The following is a 25,568-nucleotide window of genomic DNA, read 5'->3' as shown; positions in this document are numbered from 1 at the left end:
AAGTCCTCTCCACCAGCATTTTTTAATGAGATGGAGAAACAAATCATGAACTTCATATGGAAAGGGAAGAGGCCCATAATGAATAAAGCATTTACTCACGAAGAAGAACAAAGTGGGAGGCTTTACACTACTGGATTTTGGGACCTATTATACTGCCATGGTAGTCAAAACAGCATGGTAGTGGTTCAACTACAGATACATAGACCAATGGAACAGAGTTGAGAATCCAGATATAAGCTCATGCACGTATGAGCAGCTAATATTTGACAAAGGCCCAAAGTCCATTAAATGGGGAAAAGACAGTTTCTTTAGCAAATGGTGTTGGCATAACTGGACATCCATCTGCAAAAAACTAAAACAAGACCCATACCTCACACATGTACAAAAACTAACTCAAAATGGATCAAAGACTTAAATATAAAATCAAAAATGGTAAAGATCATGGAAGAAAAAATAGGTACAACACTAGGAGCCCTAATACATGGCATAAACACAATACAAACCATAAGGAACAATGCACAAGCACAAGAAGAGACTAGATAAATGGGAGCTCCTAAAAATGAAGCACTTATGCTTATCAAAAAACTTCACCAAAAGTGAAAAAAGACAACCTGCAGACTGGGAAAAAGTTTTTGGCTATGACAAATCCGATTAGCGTCTAATCTCTAAAATCTACAAGATACTGCAAAACCTCAACAGCAAAAGGACAAATAACCCAGGTAAAAAATGGGCAAAGGTTATGAACAGGCCCTTCACCAAGAAGATATTCATGCGGCCTATAGACACGTGAAGAAATGCTCACGATCATTAGGCATTAGAGACATACAGATCAGAACTACAATGAGATATCATTTCACCCCAACAAGCCTAGCATTAAGTCAAAAAACACAAAATAATAAATGCTGGAGAGGTTGTGGAGAGACTTGAACACTTATACACTGTTAGTGGGAATGGAATATTGTACAACCACTTTGGAAATCGATTTGACGCTTCCTTAAGAAGCTAGAAGTAGAAGTACTATATGATCCAGCTATCCCACTCCTTGGAATATAGCCTAGAGAGACAAGAGCTGTCACATGAATAGACATATGAACACCCATGTTCATTGCAGAACTGTTCACAATAGCAAAAAATGGAAGCAACCTAGGTGCCCATCAACGGACGAATGGATAAACAAATTATTGTATATCCACACAGTGGAATATTACGCAAAGATAAAGAACAACTGTGAAGCTATGTAACATCATATAGCATGGTGGAAGCTGGAACTGATTATGCTGAGTGAATTTAGTCAGTCACAGAAGGACAAATAACTGTATAAGACCACTATTATAAGAAGTCACGAAAAGGTTTAAACTCAGAAGAAAATATTCTTTGATGGTTACGGGGGTGGGGCGCGAGGGTGATGGTTATTTACTAAATAGATTGTAGATAAGAATCATCTTAGGTGAAGGGAAGGACAGCACACACTACAGGGGAAGTCAGCGCAACTGGACTAAACCAAAGCTAAGAAGTTTCCTGAATATAATCAAATACGTTTTGAGACAGAGTATTGTGGATAGGGGGTCTGGGGACCATGCTTTCAGGGAACATCTAGGTCAACTGGCAAAACAAAGCTTATTGAGAAAATGTTCTGCATCCTAGTTTGGTGAGTGGCCTCTGGGGTCTTATAAGGTTGCAAGCGGCCATCTAAGATGTATCAATTGGTCCCACCCACTTAGAGTAAGGGAGAACAAAGAACACCAAAGACACAAGGAAAGTATTCACCCAAGAGACAGAATGGGCCACATAAACCAGAGACTTCATCAGCCTGAGACCAGAAGAACTAGATGTGCCTGGCTACCACCAATGAACGTCCTGACAGGGAACATAACTGAGGGTCCCTGATGGAGCAGTAGAAGGATGAGGTGCAGAAGTCAAATTCTAGTTAGAACACCAGACATAATGGTCTGACTGAGACTGGAGGCACCCCAGAAGGCATGGCCCCTGGACTCTCAGCCCAGCACTAAAACAATTTCTGAGGCCAACTCTTCAGACAGGGATTGGACTGGACTGTGGGAAATAAAGTGATACTCATGAAGAGTGTACCTCTTAGTCAAGTAGATACAAGAGACCAAAGGGACAGCTTCTGTCCAGAGGTGAGATGGGAAGGCAGAGAGTGTTAGGAGGTGGTTGAATAGTCATGGGGAATCGGGCAGAAAGGAGGAGTGTGCTCTTGCAGAATGGGGTGAGCAATTAGGGTCTCATAACTATGTATAAAAATTTTGTATGGGAGACAAAAAAAAAAAACAAGAAAGAGTAAATGTTGTGCATCCTACTTCAGTGAGTGACATCTGGGGTCTTAAAAGCTTGCAAATGGCCATCTAAGATGTATCAATCTGTCCCAACCACCTGAAGTAAAGGACAATGAAGAACACCAAAGATACAAGGAAAGTATTAGCCCAAGAGACAGAAAGGGCCATATAAACCAGAGACTTCGTCTGCCTGAGAGCGGAAGAACTAGATGGTGCCCGGCTACCACCAAAGACCGCCCTGACAGGGAACACAACAGAGAGTCCCTGATGGAGCAGGAGAAAGGTGGGGTGCAGAACTCAAATTCTAGTAAGAATACCAGACTTAATGGTCTGACTGAGTCTGGAGGAACTGCAGAAAGCATGGCTCCCAGATTCTCTATCAGCCCAGAACTAAAACAGTTTCTGAGGCCAACTCTTCAGAAACGGATTGGTCTGGACTGTGGGACATAAAGTGATACTCATGAGGAGTGTGCCTCTTAGCTCAAGTAGATACAGGTTACTAAACGGGGCACCTTCTGTCCGGAGGTGAGATGGGAAGGCAGAGAGGTTTAGGACCTGGTTGAATAGACATGGGGAATCGGGTGGAAAGGAGGAGTGTGCTGTCACAGTATGGGGTGAGCAATTATGGTCACATAACAATGTAGTATAAATTTTTGTATGGGAGACTAACTTGAAATGTAAATTTCATTTGAACTACAACAATAAAAAATAATAATTAAAAAAATGAAAGAAAAAAAAGCCTAAGAATTAGGTGAGACTTTATCAAGAGCAATACCCTACGAGTGAATGGAGTACTAAAATGGTGGGGCAGGGGGATAACAGAAAACACAGAGAGAGTTGTTGAAGATTTGCTGGCAGAAAACTTCCCTGATATCATGAAAGATGAGAAATATCTATCCAAGAAGCTCAACGAACCCCACACATGGTACATCCCAAAAGAGAGTCACCAAGAGATATTAAAATCACACTGTCTACACCAAAGACAAAGATAAAATATTGAGAGCAGCTAGGGATAAATGAAAAGTCACCTACAGAAGAGAACAAATAAGGCTAAATTCTAACTACTCAGCAGAAACCATACAGGCAAGAAGGCAATGGGATGGCATATGTAAAGTCCTGAAAAAAATAATTGACAGCCAAGAATTACATATCCAGCAAACCTGTCTCATTAATAAAATGGTGAAATTAGGGTATTTTCAGATAAACAGAAATTAAAGGAATTTGTAAAAAACAAACCCAAAGTACAAGAAATATTAAAGGGAGTCCTCTGGTTATACAATAACCCAAGACTAGAACAGAGTATAGAATGACCAGTTATCAACCCAGATAGGGAAGTCACAAAAACAAGTCAAAGCTAAAAGACTGAAAATAGGGAATCAGTGATGTCAATATGGAAATGATGACAACGTCAAAACAAAAATAGCAAACAAATAGTGTAGTCATAGAACTTCCATATGGAGAGGAAGTTAAGGCCTTATCAAGAAATAAAAGATTGGCTTAAACTTACAAAAATAAAGGTAAATTTTAAGGTAACAACAAAGGAAGCTAAGAAATATACCCATCAGAATAAAAAAGAAGAAAAACATAAAGACTCAGCAAACACAAACTCAACAGTAATGAAAAAGACAAAAAGAAAATACGTAAAGAAAAATGACTCAGCACAGAAAATTAAGTGGAACAAAGAAACTGTGCACACCACACCCAAAAGATACATCAAAATAACAGCAGTGAGTTCGTACCTACCAATAATTACACTGAATGTAAATGGATGAAATGCACCGATCAAGAGAAAGAGAGTGACAGAATGGATAAAAAAACACGATCTGTCTATATGCTGCCTATAAGAGACACACCTTAGACACAAAGACACAAACAAATTAAAACTCAAAGAATGGAAAAAATATATCAAGGAAACAACAACCAAAAAATAGGAGTGGCAATATTAATTTCTGACAAAAAAAGACTTTAAAGTAAAATCTACCACAAAGGATAAGGAAGGACACTATATAATGATTAAATGGTCAATACACCAGGAGGACGTATCCGTAATAATATATATAACTACCCAATGACAGGGCTCCAAAATACATAAAACAAACTCTAACAGCATTGAGAAAAGAAATAGACAGCTCCGGAATAATAGTAAGAGACTTCAGCACACCACTTTCGGTGAAGGACAGAACATCCAGAAAGAAGCTCAACAAAGACACAGAAGATCTAAATGCTACAATCAACCAATTTGATCTCTCAGACATATACAGAACACTGCACCCAACAGCAGCCAAGTATATTTTCTTTTCCAATGCACATGGAACATTCTCCAGAATAGACCACATATTTGGCCATAAAGCAAGCGTTAACAGAATCCAAAGCATCTGTTCTGACCATAAAGCCCTACAAGTAGAAATGAATAACAGAAAAAACAAGGAAAAAAAAAAAAAACCAAACGCCTGGAAACTAAACAACACCTTGCTCAAAAACTACTGGGTTATAGAAGAAATTAAGGATGGAATAAGGAAATTCACAGAATCAAATGAGAATTAAAACACATCTTACAAGAACCTTTGGGACACAGCAAAAGCAGTGCTCAGAAGTCAATTTATAGCAATAAATGCACACATCAAAAAAGAAGAAGGGGCTAAAATCAAAACATTAACCCTATAACTCAAACTAATAGAAGGAGAGTAGCAAAAGAAGCCCACAGTTGCCAGAAAAATGAGATAATAAAGATTAGAGCAGAAAGAAATGAAATTAGAGAATAGAAAAACAATTGAAAGAGTCAACAATACTAAAAGTTGGTTCTTTGAAAAGATCAACAAAATCGACAAACTATTGGCCAAACTGACAAAAGAAAAACAGGAGAGGAAGCAAATAACCTGAATAAGAAATGAGATGGGCGATATCACAACAGGCTCAACTGAAAAAAAAAAGAATCCTAACAAAATAGTATAAAAAAACTCTTCCAACAAATTTGAAAACCTAGAGGAAATGGATAAATTTCTAGATATATACTATCTACCTAAACTAACACAAACCGAGGTAGAAAAACTAAATAAAACCATAACAAAACAAGATATAATAAAAAAAACTCCCAACAACAACAACAAAAAAAAAAAGCCCTTGCCTTGATAGCTTCAACTGGAGAATTCTACCAAACTTTCAGAGAGAGTTAACACAACTACTGGTAAAGGTATTTCAGAGCATAGAAAGGGATGGAATACTCCTTAACTCATTCTGTGAAGCCAGCATAACCCTGATACCACTGCTAAGTAAAGGCACCACAATAAAAGAATATTAGAGACCAATATGCCTCATGAACATAGATGCAAAAATCGTCAACAAAATTCTAGCCAATAGAATTCAGCAGCATATCAAAAAAATAATTCATCATTACCAAGTGGGATTCATACCAGGTATGCAGGGATGGTTCAACATTAGAAAATCAGTCAGTGTAATCCATCACATAAATAAAACTGAAGATAAGAACCACATGATCTTATCAATTGATGCAGAAAAGGCATCTGACAAGGTCCAACACATAATCCTTATAAAAATTTTTTTTCAGCAAAATAGGAATAGAAGAGAAATTCTTTCAAATAATAAAGGACATTTATACAAAGGCAACAGCCAACATCATTCTAAATGCAGAGAGACTGAAAGCATTCCCTTTGAGAATGAGAACCAAAGATGGCCTTTATCACCACTCTTATTCAACATTGTGCTGGAGGTCCTAGCCAAAGCAGTAAGGTATGAAAAAGAAATAAAGGGCATCCAAGCTGGTAAGGAAGAAGTAAAAGTATCCTTATTCACAGGTGATATGATCTTATACACAGAAAACCCAAAGAATCCACATGAAAACTACTGGAACTAATAGATTTCAACAAAGTATTAGGATACAAGCTAAACATACAAAAATCAGTTGGATTCCTCTACACCAACAAAGAGAATTTTGAAAAGGAAATCACCTAATAAATACCATTTACAATAGCTTCCAGGAAGATAAAGTACTTAGAAATAAACATAACCAGAGACATAAAAGACCTACACAAAGAAAAGTACAAAACACTGCTGCAAGGAACCAAAAAAGACCTACATAAGTGGCAAAACATACCGTGCTCATGGATAGGAAGACTCAACATTGTGAAGATGTCAATTCTACCCAAAGTGATCTACAGATACAATGTAATCGCAATCCAAATTCCAACGGCATTTTTTAATGAGATGGAGAAACAAATTACCAACTTCACATGGAAAGAGAAGAGACCTCAGATAAGTAAAGCATTCCTGCAGAAGAAGAATAAATTAGGAGGCCTCACACTACCTGATTTTAGAACCTGTTATACCACCATGGTAGTCAAAACAGCCTTGTAGTAGTACAACAACAGGTACGTAGACCAATGGAACAGAATTGAAAATCCAGACATAAATTCATCCAGCTATGAGCAGCTGATATTTGACAAAGTTCCAAAGCCCATTAAATGGGGAAAAGACAGTCTTTTAACAAATGGTGCTGGCATAACTAGATATCCATTGCAAAAAAATGAACAGGTCCCATACCTCAAACCACGTACAAAAAGTAACTCAAAATGGATCAAAGACCTAAATCTAAAATCTAAAATTATAAAGATCATGGAAGAAAAAAATGGAGACGCTAGGAGCCCTTATACATGGTATAAGCAGAATACAAACCATAACTAACAATGCATGAACACCAGAAGAGAAATTAGATAACTGGGAGCTCCTAAAAATCAAATGGTTATGCTCATCCAAAGACTTCACCAAAAGAGTAAAAAGAGAACCTAGACACTGGGAAAAAAATTTTGGCTACCATATATCAGATATGAGTTTAGTCTCTAAAATCTGCAAGATACTGCAACAGGTCAACAGCAAAAAGACAAATAATCCAATTAAAAAATGGGCAAAGGATATCAACCGACACTTCACCAAAGAAAACATTCAGTTAGCTAACAGATACATGAGGGAATGCTCAAGATTGTTACCCATTAGAGAAATGCAAATCAAAATTGGAGTGAGGTACCATCTTACTCCAACAAGGCTGGCACTAATCCAAAAAAAAAAAAAAAAAAAGAAAAAACACAGAATAATACAAGTCGTAGAGATTGTGGAGAGATTGGAACATTATGGCAGTGCTCGTGGAAATGTAAAATGGTACATCCACTTTGGAAAATGTTTTGGCACTTCCTTAAAAAGCTAGAAATAGAAGTACCGTATGATTCAGCGATCTCACTCCTAGGAATAATCCTAGAGAAATAAGAGCCATCAGATGAATAGACATATGCACACTGATGTTCACTGCATCATTGTTCATAACAGCAAAAAGATGGAAGCAACCTAGGTGCCCATCAACAGACGAATGGATAAACAAATTATGGTACCTACACACAATGGAATACTGTGCAACAATAAAGAACAATGATGAACCTGCAAAACATCTCACAACAGTGATGAATCTGGAGGGCGTTATTGCGAGTGAAATTAGTCAGTCATAAAAAGACAAATATTGTACGAGGCCACTATTATAAGAACTCAAGAAAAGGTTTAAACATAGAAAAAATCATTCTTTGATGGTTATGAGGGTGTGGAGGGAGGGGGAGGGGAATTCACTAACTAGATCGTAGACAAGGATCAACTTCGGTGAAGGGAAGGATTACACAATACGGGGGAACTCAGCACAACTGGACCACAGCAAAAGCTAAGAAGTTTCCTGGACACATCCAAACACTTTGAGGGACAGAGTAGCTGGGGCAAGGGCCCGGGGACTATTGTTTCGGGAGACATCTATGTCAGTCGACATAACCAAGTTTATTAAGAAAATGTTCTGCATCCCACTTTGGTGAGTGGCGTCTGGGGTGTTAAAAGCTTGTGAGCAGCCATCTAAGATGCATCAGTTGGTCCCATCCCACTTGGAGCAAAGGAGAATGATGAAAACCAAGGAAACAGGAAAATATTAGCCCAAGAGACTAAAGGACCACATAAACTCCACCAGCCTGCGACCAGAAAAAGTAGATGGTGTCCGGCTACCTCCAATGACCGCCCTGACAGGGAACACAACAGAGAGTCCCGGCTGGAGTGGGAGAAAAGTGTGGTGCAGAATTCAAATTCACGTAAAAAGACCAGACTTAATGGTGTGACAGAGACTGGAGGATCACCTGAAATTACAGCCCCCGGATGCTCTGTAAAGCCAGAACTGAAACCATTACGGAAGCCCACTCTTCAGACAAAGATTAAACAAGAGTATAAAACAAGAAATAATACACGTGAGGAGTGTGCTTCTTTTCAGTCAGATACACAAGACCAAATGCATGGCTCCTGTCCGGAGGCTGGATGAGAAGGCAGGAAGGGACAGGAACTGGTTGAGTGGACACAGGGAAAGGGGGAGTGTGCTCTCAGATTTTGGAGATTGTAACTAATGTTGCAAAACAATATGTGTATTAATTTTTGTATGAGACACTAACTTGAGTTGTAAACTTTCACCTAAAACACAATTAAAAAAAAGAGGTGAATCAACAACATAATGTACGAGCTCAATGTATAGTATTCTTAGAAGAAAACAGGTATAAATCTTTATGACCTTCATTAGGCAGTGTTTTCTCATATATGATTATAAAAAGACAAGTGGCAAAAGAAAAAATAGATAATTTAGACTATTAAAAAATGTTTATGCATAAGAGGATACTATAATGAAAATGAAAAGGCAACCTACATAATGGGAGAAACTTTTTGCAAATCATATCTCTGACAAGGGACCTGTGTTCAGAATATGAAGTACTCTTACAAATCAACAATGGGAAGACAAATAACCCAATTAAAAACTTGGAAAAGGATTTCAATTGCCATTTCTCCGAAGAAGATATACAAATGGCCAATAGGCACATGAAAAGATGCTCAATATCATTAGTCGTTAACAAACCAAACCAAACTCGTTGCCATCAAGTTAATTCCAACTCACAGGGATTCTGTAGCGACTCTGTAGGGCAGAGGAGAACTGCCCCATAGGGTTTCCAAGGAGCGGCTGTTGGATTCTATCTGCTGACCTTTTGGTTAGCAGCTAAGCTCTTAACCACTGTGCCAGTGGTGCTCCCCATTAGTCATGAGGTAATTGTAAATAAAAACCACAATGAGGTGCCACCACTTCACATCCACCGGGATGGTAATGATCAAAAAGATGGAAGATAACAAGTGTTCGCAAGGATATATAGACATTTAAGCTCTTATACATAGCTGATTGGAATGTAAAATGATGCATTCTGTTTGGAAAACAACTTTGGTAGTTTCTAAAAAAATGAAACATAGAGTTACCATGTGACCCAGCAATTACATTGCTAGGTATATACCCCGAAGAATTGAAAACAGGTGTTCAAACAAAATCTTGTAAACAAAGGTTTATGGCAGCACTATTCATAATTTTCGATAAATAGAACCCAAATACCCATCACCTGATGAATTGATAAACAAAATGTGGTGTATTGATACACTGGAATATTACTGAGCTATATAAAGGAAGGAAGTACATGCTACGGTATGAATGAACCTTGAGAACATTATGCTAAGGGAATAAGAATCCAGACACAAAGCACCAGATACCGTATGATTCCATTTATATGAAATGCCTAGAATTGGCAAATCCGTAGAGACAGAAAGTAGATTAATCTTTGCTAAGGGCCAGAATTCGGGGAATGGGGAATTACTGCTAATGGATTCAAGGTTTTATCTGGGGGTGATGACAGTGTTCTGTAATTAGTGGTGATGTTCCACAATATTGTGAATGTACTAAAAACCACTGAATTATACACCTAAAAAGCAGTGCATTTTATGGCATGTAAATTTTTTCTCAATTAGAAAAGAAAAAAAAGTTGTGACCTTCTTAGCCAAAACTCACTGTGAGACATCCTTAATATAGTGGAATTTTGAGTCTCTTTCTTGTGAATGATAATGTTAGACTCATTTTAAAAGCCTAGCTGCTGGTATGAGTGGCTTCCCACTTTCTCTGTTTGATAATCTATTCCTGTGGTTTTTGATAATCTAATTATCAACTACCTCTACCAGGAGAGGTATGGGCAGTGTGACAGTGGCAAGACCTTAGCTCTTTCAGGACTACAGGCCTGAATTTGAAACCTAGCTCTGATATTTAACTTCCTCTGTGACCTTGAACAAGCTGCTCAGTGTCTGTGAGCCTTGGTTTTTTCCCTTTTTAATTAGGGATAGTAGCACCTACCTAACAATGTCATTGTGAGGATTGATTGGTCTAATGTATATAAACCTCAGCTGGAGGGCTTGACACATTTACAGTTCCAGAAATTAATCTTTTCCTGAAAACATTCCAATGTACTTGTCACATTTCCTTTAGAGGCAAGCTCATCTTGCCTAGAGTATGCCAGAAAAACAAAAAAAAATTCTGTCACTTTTTTCGTAGCATAAAGTATTTGAAGGCAGGAGGTTAATGAACATTCTCATTTTTTCCTGTTTACTCTCTCTGAGTCTTACTTAGAATTTTTTCTTCTCTATGCTGTGGTACAGTTTTGAATAAATTTGCAGTTTTTTGCAAAGGTCATTTTCCCAGGTATTTGTGCAACTTAATCTTCAGAAGAAACACATTGTTTTGTGTCCTGTATTGACCCTGAACTTAGTTTCCTTGATACTAGAAATACTGGACAAGTTGTCCAGTCCCCATAGGAGGGTAAGATCTATTTTTTATTAGAAAAATGTTAACATGGCAGCATTTGTTTTTTCCAGGTTTTCAGTATATTTTCTTTAATTCAGATACCACTTGAGAATATACTTCCTGTTTCTGGTGAGAAGTTGGGAGATTTAGAATAGTAGTTATTAGAATTTGAAGGGATATTAAAAACTGTTTAGCTTAGTTTACTATTTATGTATATGAATAAATTGAAGTCCAGGGAGAAGAAGTGACTTGCTGACAGTCATCCTTCCAGTAAGTGGCAGAACTGAGACTAGAAGAGTAGAAGGTTGGGGGAGAAGGGACTAACATTTATCATATATCACATACTGTGTGTTGGCAGGAGTCCCTGGGTGGTGCAAATGATTAACGCATTCAGCTGCTAACAAAGTTGGAAGTTCAAGTCCACCCAGAGGCACCTCAGAATAAAGGCCTGGCAGTCTACATCTGAAAAAACAGCGAAGAAAACCCCAGGGAGCACAAGTTTACTCTGACACAATGGGGTCACCATGAGTCAGAATCGACTCGGCAGCAATGGGTTTACTGGTTTATGTGTTGGCACTCTACATTTACCATCTAGTTTAATCCTTACAGAAACACTCTCAGATGAATATCATGATGCCCAATTTACAACTGATGCAACTGAAGATCAAAGGTTAAGTCAGATAGTGAGAGGGTGGCAGAATATTGTTGTAAATCCAGGTCTCTCTCTCTCTCGAGGTTGTGCTCCTTTTATTTCTCTATGCTGACTCCTAAGCTAGAATCCTCATCATCTAACACCCTGTCTAATATTCTTTCTAAGATACCATTTGCCTTTTTTATCTTCAATCCTGCAAAGGTCTCTTTCTTCAAGAAACTGAGAAGAAACACAACTAGAATACAGGGAGGTGGATTTTTCATTAATATTAAGGAAGAAGCTTTAATAGAGACATCCAAAAAGTGGGGAATGACTTACTACAGGAGAGAGTAAGCACCCAGGCATTTAGAGTAACGAACTGCCTCGGTTTGCCCAGGGCTGGGAAATTTCTTGGAACGTGGGGATTTCAGTTTTAAAACTCGGACAGTCCTACGCACATCAGGACAAGTTTGTTACCATACCATCATGTCATTGGAGGTGTTTGAGCAGGGGCTGGATAACTAATAATTGTGGATGTTTCCCAGGGTCTTGAAGCATCACATGAGGGTTTGGACAAGACCATATGACTCCGTTGTGTTACTGTGGAACAAGGTATTTACCTTGTTTATGTTTTTAGACCTAATGTCCACGTTCCCCTGATAAAATTGGGGAGGGGGAGGGTTAAATATAACAGGAATCAGTCAAAGAGTGTACAAGAGAGTAGCTGGGTCTTACTGCTCTTTTTACTACTAGAGTATAGTTTTGTTGTTATAATTTTGTTTTATTCATTTTTTTTTAATGTAAGAACATACTCCCAGATAGTTAAACTTTATTTCCTGACTCAAGCTCTGCATTTTTATTGTGTCAGGCCAATCAAACTTTCTGGCACTTAGCAGGTGAATCCAGGTTTAATTGGTCTGGGGAGGAGTGTGTCACTGGTATTTGTTTAAGCTCCTCAGTTAATAAAGAGCCCTGGTGGTGCAGTGGTTAAGCACTTGGCTGCTAACCTAAAGGCTGGTGATTCAAATCCACCAGCCGCTCTGGGAGAAAGATGTGACAGTCTGCTTCCGTAAAGATTTACAGCCTTGGAAACTCTATGGGGGAGTTCTACTCTGTCCTATAAGGTCACTTTGAGTTGGAATCAACTTGACAGCAGTGAGTGTGCCTCAGTTAATGTGTAGTTAGGGAAGACAATCACTACCTTAGAACAAGAAGAAAGGAAGAGAACTAACAGTGATTGAATGGTTGCCATGTGTGCTGAGAACTGTGCATGTATTATCTTACTTAGACATCAGAGCAACCCACTGAGATAGGAATTATTTTTAGAAAAGGAAAATAGGCCTCAGAGAGAATGAGTAACTTACTTAAGGTCACACAGGTGGTGAGTTGAATGTGCTTTTTACTCAACCTCAGTGCTTCTAAAACTAAGGAAAATGATAATAAAACCTGTTGCCATCCCATTATTTCATTTGATCTCCATACCTACTCTGAAGTAACTATTATTAATATTTTACAAATGAGGGAATTGAGGCATGATGAGTCTAAATTGATTGACAGAAAGTTGTTTGGGTTTGTGAGTAGTGGAGCAGGGACTCAACCCAAATCTTGGGATCTACTGTAGAGCCTTTCCACAGTAACTCATTGCCTCCTCTTCTAATCTGTTTGCTTGTCTATGAAATGAGAGAAGTCCTGGCTGTTCCCAAGTGTAGCTGTGAGGATTAAATGAAATATCACCTATGAAAGAGCTCAGAGGTGTTAGCAATAAAGAAACATTCATTAGCATTTGGCACCTTCCTCAAGTGGCCATGTGAGTTTGGGACACTGGTCCCTACCTCATGTCCCACAGATCTCTGTCCACTTGCCTATCAAGCCACATGATTAATTTGCTTCGTCTTTTATTCTCTCCTTCCAGCTGAATCCTTCAAAGAATTTGCTGAATTGCTCAATGAAGTAGAAAACGAGAGGATGATGATGGTAGGTCATCGACACTGGGCCTGGAGCTGAGATCATAGGGATTTTTCCTGTCCTTGTTGGGTGGATTCATCCTCTGCTGTTTCTGTTTTTGTGCAAGCTCCCATTCTGAGATTTGGTATTAGGTAGAGAGAAATTAGTGTGGATACCCTATCTCTGTCTGTTTCAGTGACAAAAGATTTCAGAAGAGATTAAACTAGGCTATTGAATATGTTGACAAAAATTGTAATCTTTCTGAATTATCTTTTTGTTAATTTGTTTCTCTGCTTCCAGAAATACAAATACAGCCTTTATTTATATTTGTCAGTTATTGTTTTATTTAAATCGATGTGCAGATGTTTTCCCCCTTACATTTAAAATCTAATTATTTTAATGATTTAAAGAATAATCTTTTTGTCTAGTCCTCAGAGCAGCAGAATCAGTATCCCCTGGGAAATTGTTAAAAATGCAGATCCTTAGATCCCACCCCAGACCTACTGGGGACTTACAAGGGAAAACCATGCTAAAGTACCTTAGTTGGTCGATATTAGTTTGTATTAGGGGTGTGAGGGTAAGGTGGGAACTCTGGCGAGGACAGGAAAGAGGTTTGCCTTCCCTTTTTCTCAGAGGATGACTGACTTACTATTGGCTTCTCAAGCTTGTTAAATACATTTATGCCAGTAGCAAGAGTTCTTTCATCTGTAGTCTTTCTCCCCTTCGACAGTGTGGTACTGACCTCTCAGACTACTCCTCATATCCCATCTAGGCTCCTAGAGAGGTAGAACTGAAGGCAGGTCTTGGTGGTAGGGCAGTTAGAGACTTAGAATACCACTAACGTTCTTGTTGACTTCAGACTAATCACTTTATTTCTCTGGGCCTCCCTTTCCTTATTTGTAAAATGAAAAAAATAATCCCTGCCTCCCATGGTTGCTGTAAGTACTCAGAATGATATAATGAATATGGAAGTGTTTGACAAAGAGCAAAAAATTGGTTATGTAAGTGTTGTTTCTAGTTATTGTTGATTTCCCGAAGATTTAGCTGAGGAAATGTGACTTGGGAATTCTCTCGGTTTAAGATTTGCTTCTAAAGATAGCAAGATTTGCTTCCAAAAATTTGTTTCTAAGGAGAGACCAATATGGGTGTTTTTCCTGGAGCTTAGCAAATGGCTCACTAGCCAGTCCTCACTCTACTAAATACTCTGCCCAAAGAGTTTGTGGACTGCTGCCAATGTTGATCTCGAAGACATTCACCCTCAATTCATTCAGAAGCAACTAGAAAGCTTAGCTGTACTTCTCTTCAACCCTAGTTGTTTCTTGATCCCTTTTATTTACCTAATAACAAACCTCTAAAATATTGAAGTAGGAGTTATCTTTTGAGAGGTTGTTTTTCCCACTCTTCTTGCTGGTCCTCTGCCACAGGATTGACTAATTTTCTTCTGTCTTTAATTGTATTGTGCCCTTTTGTCACCATAGCTCTTCAGATCACATGAGTGTTGGCTCCCCATTTCCCACTTAATTCCAGGAATGTTGTGAAGGATAGGTTCATCGGGGCCTTTCACACCATGCCAGGAATTCACTGCTTGATTGAACTTCTCCCATTACCTGGAGCTGAGGTAAAAGGACTCCTGTACCCCAATCTGGATAATTTGGGAGGTGTTAAACACATTTTTATTCTTTCTAAAAGAAGAGGCAAAAAGAAACTTTGGAATAACAGGAAGCAAGTTCATGGCTCTAGAATGTGCCCGTTGTAAATGTCTAGTCATTCTCATAAATGAATTTAAATTGTGGCAGGAACTATGTAGGGAAGACATGAGGAGGAGCATTCCAGCTGTGATGTTCTTAAATAGTAGAATAGATATCTGGGGGAGGTAGTAGTATCTCAGAAGGTGGCCTTTAAAAGTGTGGATAACAGACTTCCTATATGATCAGAGATAGGAGGTACGCCTGGATGCCTTTTTTACTCTGAAGGGGACTCTGTTGGCAATGTGCAAGTTCTGTCTTTGAGAACCACCAAGGATCCTCTAAAGAGGCCCATAATATTTCAAACAGTGCATCCTCAATGCCATCTTTTGGTAACTGGTTAACCATTGAAGATTCCTGAGTAGTCCCACATTACTGGGTTGAATACTGTCTCTATTCTGCCAAGTGCCTTAATCCAGTGTTAGTTTGGACTTCATCTAATAGGAACCTGATTAGATAAATTCACTAATGTGTTTAGGATGTTACTTCCCATATTGAAGACTCTACTGTGGGATAGCAGGTAAGAGCTGTTCTCCCCAAGAGCTTCCAAAATGGACACAGCGATCAGAAAGGGCACTAAAGACCAATTCTCCTCAAAAGAATTTTTTTAAGTAGTTGCTAGACTTCTAAGAAGTTTAAAGATAAAACAGAATGAAAAGGAAAACAGAGCCAGTCTTCACCATAACCTTTGCCTACATCTCTAGCTCTCTGTTCTGGCAGAAAGTAATACAATAACCAATGAGTGTTAAAGAGAGGAAAAAGTTCAGAGTATCTGTGTTGTAGGGGACTGGGAGCAATATCACCAGTCTAACTAAGAGAAAGCTATCGACTCCAATTGTAGTGAATTGTGTACTACTTTCCTAGACTGAACTGGGGTCAAACATGTAAAAAGCAGTGACCTGTGGACCCTGTGTGAGACAATGCTGACACACTTGCTTATGTAGGAAAATCCCCTTTGGTCATGAAAAAGCAGGAACCCTCTACCATCCTGGGGCTGCCTGCATATTTAGTAGCCCATGTTACTCTCTTTGGAAACGGTATTATCACGTCTTATTCAAAGACAAACTTCTTCAGTGTTTCCCAGGTGGCCACTTTTTGGTGTTACCTTTGTGAAACTGGTTAATAGGTTTTCTAGTTCTCTATTGCTGTATAGCAACCTACCCTAAAACTTAGTGGCTTAAACTAAAATCATTTTCTTATATTTCACTGTTTTGTGGGTTAGGAATTCAGGCAGGGCTCAGTTGGATGATTCTCACACTCCATATTGATGATATTCACCTGGGAGATGGGTTGATCTGGAGGGTCTAAGACTGCTTCACTCACATATTTGGCACCTTGGTAGAGATAACTGATGGCTGGACTCAGCTGTGACTGTTGACCAGAGTGTCTACATTTGGCCTCTCCAGCTTAATAGTCTCAGGGTAGTCCTAGTTCTTACAAAGTGGCTCAGGGGCTCCCAAATGAAGTGTTCCAAGTGGAAGCTTCAGGCCTTTTATGGCCTAGCCTCAGAAATCACATAGTGCCACTTCTTTAGTACTCTGTTGGTAAAAGCAGTAACAAGCCTACTCACATTAAGGTGTAGAGTACATAGACATCACCTCTCAATGGGAGGAATATCAAAGAATTTGTGGCCAGGTTTGAAAACTGCCAAAATAGTAAAGAAGAAAAATGACTCCTTGCATTGCATTTATGATACCAATGACCTAATTTGGTTCCAGGTGGGTACACAAAGTTGATAGCACATAAACCACAGTCCAATAAAGTGTAGTGTGTGTAGGCTAGTATTTCCCACAGAAAAATTCTTGTTTCCAATCAAGGAGAGTCACCAGTATCTTTACTTTTTATACCAAGGCTTGCTAGTTGGGCTGTGATTGGATGTGAGATCAAAGTGAATCTTTGTAGGTATCAGTGACCTCTGTAGAAAAGCCTCTACTGGGGTATCTTGCAGGTATGAATCCATGGACTTCCTTGCCATTGGCTAATGAACACACCCAGGGATATAGGGAGCCCTAAGTGTCATACTGGGAAGTAAGTTATAGTATGACTAGAACCAACTGGGATATGGAAAGTTTCGTAGATCCAGTAGATGAAAAGAGATGAGATGAGAATCAGATACAGCCTGGAAGTATTGGCAGACAAGAGGTCTGTTTTTAGAAGAATCATCAAGGGGAGGGGTGGGTTACCTGATTTTATAAGGCTAGGCTTGTAGCAAACAGGGTTTTGAAGGCCAGGCATAGAAATACTGGTGATCAGGAGACATATAGAGGATTACTCTAACCCTAAGGCAAAAATTACTTGTTCTTTCCAAGTTTTATATTCCTGTTGCATGTGGGCAGTCCTGGATGGTAGTATTAGGAGTATTAGGATTAGGAGGACAGAGATCACAAGGTTGTTCTCACATAAAGACTAGCAGTGCCTTGTTAGGACATTGCCCATTTAGCTGAACCTTGAATCATACCTGGACACAAACAGGAGGCCTTCAGGACCTGGATAAAATATGTGCTGATGGACCCAAATTGACATGCTTTTTGGTGGTAGGTTTAAAATTGCTTCTTAGTCTGGAGAATACATGAATGGTTAAAACTGGCTCTGTCTTCTGTTTTTGTTGTGAAGATGTGTTTTGTCTTGATGCTTTATGTCTAATATGACAGGAAAGCCAGTCTATTGTTTCCCTGTTTAGTAATAGATCAGAAATTAATGCAGTGGTTCCTAAAAGCCAGCCCTTCAGATGCCTTCTCTGAGACCTTCCATTTTAGTCAAGTTAACTCTCACCACTCAGGAACCAAACCCTACTTGTTGCCTTGGACACATGCAATCTCCCAAGAGGTTTATATGAGGACAGAACTTATACTTTACCTGCCCACTGAGCAAGGGGTCCAGTTTGGATTGGATGTTTTTATATCTTTAGAACCAAATATAAATGCCCATATTTTTAGTACCCATCAGCTCCCGAGCATCTATAGTTAGGTAATTTGAAGACCTGGTTCAGTGTGCTCAATGATGCTATAATACACTCCAAGTGCTGAAGGAAATGCTCTGGTTTTATGACACAGCAGGGCAGCACTGGAAATGATTTATCCTGGAATTTATCCTGATGCTATTACTGCTAACTCATTTGCCTACTATGAAATGGTTTGCACTTGGTGCAGTTGGCCTTTTCATGTATTTTCTATTTTTTTCTTTTTTCCACATGTATTCCAGGTCCCCATGTGTGATAGACATGACTCTGAATATTTATGGATTAAAAACCCAGATCAGACTATCAGTAAAGTTACAGAGAAATGCCCCTAATGTTCCTTCTCTCATTTCCTCTCTAAGCATTTGATTTTCTAAGACCAATGTGGAAAAAAGACTGTAACAAAAACAAACAGACTAACCAACAAACCAGTTAATACTTTGTGGGGTTGTATATTGCAAGGAAATTGCCTTAGTAACAAGGAATCTTGTATCTGAACCTTATTAACCTCAAAGTTGTTTTGTGTGCTTATTCTTTTTCTCTAGGTACACAATGCTAGTGATTTGCTGATCAAGCCCCTGGAAAATTTCCGGAAGGAGCAAATAGGCTTTACCAAGGTACATTTTCTTTCAAATGTAAAAGATGTTTTTTACAGTGATTTAGTAGTCTATTAGTCTATCATTCGTCAAAGGTCTGGAGGGGTAGTTTCTATAAGAAAAATCAGTATAGAAAAAAGTTAGAAAATCTGGAATTGGCTCCTGGCTATGTTGCCAACTAGTGGACAAGTCACTTCTCCTTTTGTATCTTCAGTTGCCCCATCTGAAAGATGAGGAGCTTGATAGTATGAGCTAAATGTATTTACTATCTACTGTGTTCTGAGCAGGGCCCTGGTGGCACAGTGGTTAAGAACATGGCTGCTAACCAAAAAGGTCAGCAGTTTGAATCCACTAGCTGCTCCTTGGAAACCCTGTGGGGCAGTTCTACTCTGTCCTGTGGGGTCGCTATGAACTGGAATTGACTTCGGTATGTGCTGAGCACTGGGGTAGGTGCTTTATATGTATTCTCAAATCACAACAACCTTGTGAGGTAGTGGTATATCCTCATTTACAAATGAGGCAACTGAGACTTGGATAAGATAAATAGCATGACCAAAGTTACATAGCTAATAAATGATAGTGTCCAGGATTTGGACCTGAGGATTTTTCTAGCTCCAAATTCATTAAGCCACACTGTGTACATCTGTGCTGTTCCATATAATAGGCACTAGCTTTTTAAATTAAATAGAATGAACAGTTCAGTTTTTCAGTTGTGCTAACCATATTTCAAGTGCTCAGGATCCACATGTGGCTAGTGGCTACTGTATTAGATAGTGAAGATATTAACATTTCCATCATTGCAGAATGTTCTATTGGCTAGTGCTGTGCTAAATAATCTCAGATTCCTTTCAGTTTGACCATCTCATGAATTTCCCTGATTCCCCAGTGTTTCATAAGGGGGTGTGAACAATTTTCAATTTTCGTCTTTTCAGTTAGCTATAGGCCTATTCGTGAGTGCCAGTATGTAGCCAACATGTAGCCAAGATAATCTCTTCTACCAGAAGTAAAATATAGCATCTTGGCCAACCATCCAGCTCTTTTAGGACTAAGAATACACACACCATCTAGTGGGTATTGCCTGGACCATCATGACAAGCAGTTTGTATTAAGGATATGAAAGTAGCAAGTTCTGAGATAAAAAGGACGACTAGTGGATGTTCTCCCATTGCCTCATGTCATCAGCCAGGTTGATGTGAGCATTATTTGAAATAAGTGGCATTCAAACAAAGTGAGTGTTCTGGATTCCAAGTGCTTCATCTTTCAATCTGTGGTCTCATTAACATCAGTACTTTATTGGGAAGGAATGTAATTAAAGGACAGAAGAACTTGTATTTATTTTTTAAAAAATTCTGTTTATTGTACTTAGATAAAGGTTTACAGAGCAAACTAGTTTCTCATTAAACAATTAATACACATATGGTTTTGTGACATTGGTTGCCAACAGTACAACATGTCAACACTCTCTCCTTCTCAACCTTGGGTTGCCCATTACCAGCTGTCTGGTACCCTCCTGCCTTCTTGTCTTTGACCCTGGGCTGGTGTGCCCATTTAGTTTCATATTGTTTTATGGGCTTGTCTAATCTTTGGCTGAAGAATCAACCTCAGCAGTGACTTCATTACTGAGCTATAAGGGTGTCTGGGAGGCCGTACTCTAGGGGTTTCTCCAGTGTCTGTCAAGCCAGTAAGACTGGTTGTGTGTGTGTGAGTTAGAATTTTGTTCTACATTTTTCTCCAGCTCTATCCAGGACCCTCTATTGTGATATCTGTCAGAGAAGTCAGTGGTGGTAGCCAGGCACCATCTAGTTGTCCTGGATTCAGTCGGGTGGAGGCTGTAGTACTTGTGGTCCATTAGTCCTTTGGACTAGTATTTCCCTTGTGTCTTTGGTTTTCTTCATTCTCCCTTGCTCCAGATGGGGTGAGACCAGTGGAGTATCTTAGATGGCTGCTCACAAGCTTTTAAGACCCCAGACACTACTCACCAAAGTAGAATGTAGGATAAACTATGTTATGCCAATTGAGCTAGATGTTCCCCAAGACCATGGTCCCCACAGCCCTCAGCCGGTAATTTGGTCCCTCAGGGAGTTTGGATGTGTCTATGGAGCTTCCATGACCTTGCCTGGGACACGTTTTGCTGGCTTCCCCAGTATGGTATACTGTCTTACCCTTCACCAAAGTTACCACTTACCTATTGTCTATTTAGTGTTTTTCCCTCCCACTCCTCCCCTCCATTGTAACCATCAAAGATCGTTTATTTTTGTGTGTAAACCTTATCATGAGTTTTTATAGTAGTGGTCTCATGCAAGATTTGTCGTTTTGTGATTGACTTATTTCAGTCAGCATAATGCCATCCAGATTCATCCATGTTGTGAGATGCTTTGCAGATTCATCATTGTTCATTATCGTTGTGTAGTACTCCACTATTTGTAATTTCTCCTATTACCCAGTGGTTTTTAAGCAGGATGTTATTCAGTTTCCATGTATTTGATTTTTTTCCTTGCTCTTCCTGTTATTAATTTCTACTTTGATGGCGTTGTGTTCAGAGAAGATGCTTTGTTTTAATGTTTTGGATTTTGTTGAGAGTTGCTTTGTGGCCTAAGATGTGGTGTATTCTGGAGAACGTTCCATGTGTGTTGGGAAAAAAATGTGTAATTTGCTGCTGTTGGGTGGAGTTTTGTATATATGTGTATGAGGTTATATTGGTTTATTGTGGCTTTTAGATCTTCTGTATCTTTGTTGAGTTTCTTTCTAGATATTCCATCCTTTACCGAGAATGGTGTGTTGAAGACTCTATTATTGTGAAACTGTCAATTTCTCTTTTCAGTGCTGTTAGTTTGTTTTATGTATTTTGGAGCCCTGTCATTGGGTGCATATATTTATTATACTTATGTCTTAATTGTAGATGGTCCCTTTAATCATTATATAATACCCTTCTTTCTCTTTTATGGTGGATTTTGTTTTAAAGTCTATTTTATCTGAGATTAGTATTGTCACTCCTGCTCTTTTCTTGGTAGCTGTTTGCTTGATATATGTTTTCTATGCTTTGATTTTTAATAAATTTATGTCTTTGTTTCTAAGGCTTGTCTCTTGTAGACGGCTTAGTGATGGGTCCTGTTTTTTTATCCATTCGGTCACTCTCTGTCTCTTTTTGGGTGCATTAAGCCATTTACATTCAGTGCAATTATTGATAGTTGTGAGTTTATTGCTGTCATTTTGTAGTGCCTTTTTTTGTGTTGGTTAACGTTTTCTTTATTCCTCTTTTCTGTGCTGAATTCCTTTTGTTTGTATATATTTTTTTGTTTCTTTCATTTTTGTAGATTTTGTGTTTACTGAAACTTTATATTTTTCTTCTTTCTTTTGATGAGTAAGTTTGTTAACTTTCTTTGTAGTTACCTTGAAATTTGCCTCTATCTTCCTAAGTTTGAACCAGTCTTTGTTTTGCTTGATATCACCTTGACTTCCTCTCCATTTGAAAGTTCTATACCTACACTGTTTATTCTCCCTTTCAGTGTTCTGATGTTGTTGTCATTTACAGACTGACATGTCTGGTTCCCTGTTTACTTTAGTTTTATCCTTGATAGTCCGTGTCTTAGTCATCTAGTGCTGCTGTAACAGAAATACCACAAGTGGATGGTTTTAACAAAGAGAAGTTTATTTCCTCACAGTCAAAGTAGGCTAAAAGTCCAAATTCAGGGTGTCAGCTCCAGGGGAAGGCTTTTTCTCTCTGTTGGCCTTCCTCTCTTTGGTGTTCCCCCAGACTAGGAGCTTCTCTGCACAGGGACCCCAGTCCAAAAAACGCTCTTTGCTCCTGTCACTGCTTTCTTGATGGTATGAGGTCCCCAACTCTCTGCTTGCTTCCCTTTCCTTTTATCTCTTGAGAGATAAAAGGTGGTGCAGGCCACATCCCAGGGAAACTTCCTTTACATTGGATGTGACCTGGGTAAAGGTGGTGTTACAATCCCACCCTAATCCTCTTTAACATAAAATTATAATCACAAAATGGAGGCCAACCACACAATTCTGGGAATCATGGCCCAGCCAAATTGATACACACATTTTTTGGGGGACATAATTCAAACCATGACAGTCCATTACCTAGGCTGGTATCAGACTGATGTTGTCTTATGTGCTAGATTCAGGTTGTTTTCTGATGTTGTTGATTCTCTATCCAAAGTACTCCCTGTAATAATTCTTGTAAGTTTAGTTTGGTTTTTACATATTCCCTTAATTTCTGTTTATCTGGAAATGTCCTAATTTCACCATGATATTTGAGCGAGAGTTTTGCAGGGTGTATTATTCTTGGTTAGCAGTTGTTTTCTTTCAAGATTTTATATATGTCATCCCATTACCTTCTTGCCTGCATGGTTTCTGCCAAGTAATCAGAGCTTAGTCTTATTGTTTCCCTTTTGTATGTGACTTTTCATTTTTCTCAAACTGCTCACAGGATCTTTGTCTTTTGTTTTAGTGAGTGTGATTGTGGTAGGTCTTGATGTTTTTCTTTTGGGGTCTATCCTACGTATGGTTCGTTGAGCTTCCTGGATAGTCTGCTTTTCATCTTTCACAATATTAGAAAAGTTTTATGTCAGGAAATCTTCTATGATCCTAAGTTTTCCATTTTCCCCCCAGTGTCCTGGAACTCCAATCACATGCAAATTTTTGCTTTTGCTTGTATCCCACATTGTTGTCAGGGTTTGTTTATTTTGCTTGGTTTTTTTCTCAAAGTAGTATCCAAGGATTTGTTTTTAATTTTGCTAATCCTGTCTTCTGTTGTTTCATGTTTGCTCCTAAAACCTTCTATTGCACTGTCCATTTCTGAAATCTTGTTTATCTTTTGGATTTCTAATTGCTGTTTTTGTATGATTTTTAGTTGTTTATTTATTTTGACACTTTGTTCCTTTATTATTTTCCCAATTTCTTCCATTCTTTTGTCTGCCTTTTCTATGATTTTGTCTGTATTTTCCATGATTTTGTCTAATTTTTCCTTAACTTTGTCTGCATTTTCCTTTATCTGTTGGAGAACCCTGAATTCTAGAGTTCTGCATTCCCTATCATTTAGTTCCAGTGCCTTTTCGTCTAGCAGAAGGTTATGTGTTGTTTTATTTTGGTCACTTTGTGGAGCCATCATCTCTTGTTTTTTTTAATATGTTTTGATATTGTCTTCTGTCTCTGTGACATTCAGAAATTATTTTCATCATTTATTGATTGTAGACTTGATTGTGTCATCCAGCTTTTTTGTTTTATTTGGTTATGTCTCGGCTGCCAGGCTGAGTGTGTTTTGTTGCTTTTTCACCTTGGGCATGACACTTCTTACCACCTGTCCGGGTGAGCAGGGCCGTTTACTCAGCTGTGGTGCAGCAGGGTGGGTCCAGCAGGGGTGGGGGGTGGGGATGGGTAGTTTGCGGCACGAACTGGGGGCGATGGGGTGATGGGGTGAGGCTGGGTGGCTGTGCAGGGTGGTGTCCGAACATCTGAGTTGGTACCTCTTGGGTGCGTGGCACTTGGCACACAGCGCATATAGGCAGGAGGGAAAGGAGAGGATTTGATGGGTGGACGTAAGTGGGTAGTTGAAAGACGAGAAGGAAGAGAGAGAAACAAAGGCAAAAATAGTGAAAAAAGCAAAAAATGAAGTATAAAAAATAATAAAAAGAAAAAAGTAAATAAAATGGCGATGCAGTAGGATTTGGCGGATGGGGGCGGGTAGACCTGGCAAGGCCGTGTGATGAGTGGTGTGGCTTGGCCTGTTGAGAAGCAGCATGAGTCACACACGGGGCTAGGTGGGTGGGAGAAAGAAAAGGAAAAAGGAGAAAGAGAGGGAAGAAACCAACAATCAAACAAACAAATAAAAAAATTAAAAAAATAAAAACAACAACAACAAAAAATATAATGGTGGGGGCACCTGCTTTTGGGAGCAGGGCAGAATTGGGGTGGTGGCAAGTTGATGTCTCTATCAATGGGTGGCACAGCCTGTCAGGAAGGGGCGGAGACAGTGCAGGGCCTAGATGGGAGGAAGAAGGGAAAGGAGAAGGGGAAAGATAAAGAAAAATAAAAATACAGCACTGGGGGATCTCTCCTGTGGGGGTGGCGCAGAGCTGGGGAGACCATGTGCTTGAGGCTCTCCAGCCAAGTGGTAGAGCACAGCCCACCAAGAAGTTGGGTGCAGTACATTGGGCTGGGTGGATGGGAGAAAGTAAAGGAAGGGAGAGAGAGAGAAGAAACAATAACAACAACAAAAAACAAACAAAAAGACTAAAAGAAAGAAAGAAAGAAACAATAAGTAAATAAAATGGCAGTGAAGGAGCCAGTCAGCGACAATGGGGCAGAACCGGCTAGGCCACATGCAGTGACTCTCCAACCAAGCTGTGCAGCATGACCCCTCCAGAAGGGGCACAAGGTGGTGCACAAGGGTGGGTGGGTGGGAGGAAGGAAAGAAAAGAGAAGAAACAGAAAAAAAGAAGAAAAGAAAAAAAAAATAAAAGAACAAAGCAAACAAACCAAAAAAATCCCAGCCTGTCAAGCCTAGCTTAACAGGAGAAAGGAAAGGAAGGAAATGAGAGAGAAGTAACAGAAAAAGCCCAAAAAACAATAAAAAAAAAAAGAGAAGAAGGCAAGTAAACCAAAAACTCACAGCTTGTCAAGAAGGGGAGGGAATGGCACACGGGGCTAGCTGGGTGGGAGAAAGAAATGGTAGGAAGGGAGAGAGAGAAAAGCAATAAGAAAAGCCA

At 39.2% G+C, this 25,568-nt stretch overlaps 1 protein-coding gene across 1 annotated transcript in view; it reads left to right on the top strand.

Moving 5' to 3' along the window:
* Nucleotides 1–25,568, top strand: part of OPHN1 (oligophrenin 1) — a 628,143-nt gene that overhangs the window by 251,261 nt on the left and 351,314 nt on the right. Inside the window, exons 4-5 of the mRNA XM_004380093.2 lie at nt 13,521–13,582; nt 18,799–18,870. Of these exons, the coding sequence (XP_004380150.1) occupies nt 13,521–13,582; nt 18,799–18,870 (134 nt within the window). The remainder of the gene's footprint in view (nt 1–13,520; nt 13,583–18,798; nt 18,871–25,568) is intronic.

Source organism: Trichechus manatus, unplaced genomic scaffold (genome assembly GCF_000243295.1).
Source record: "Trichechus manatus latirostris isolate Lorelei unplaced genomic scaffold, TriManLat1.0 scaffold00070, whole genome shotgun sequence".
Taxonomy (NCBI): Eukaryota; Metazoa; Chordata; class Mammalia; order Sirenia; family Trichechidae; genus Trichechus; species Trichechus manatus.
This window is presented reverse-complemented; position numbering and strand designations above follow the sequence as displayed.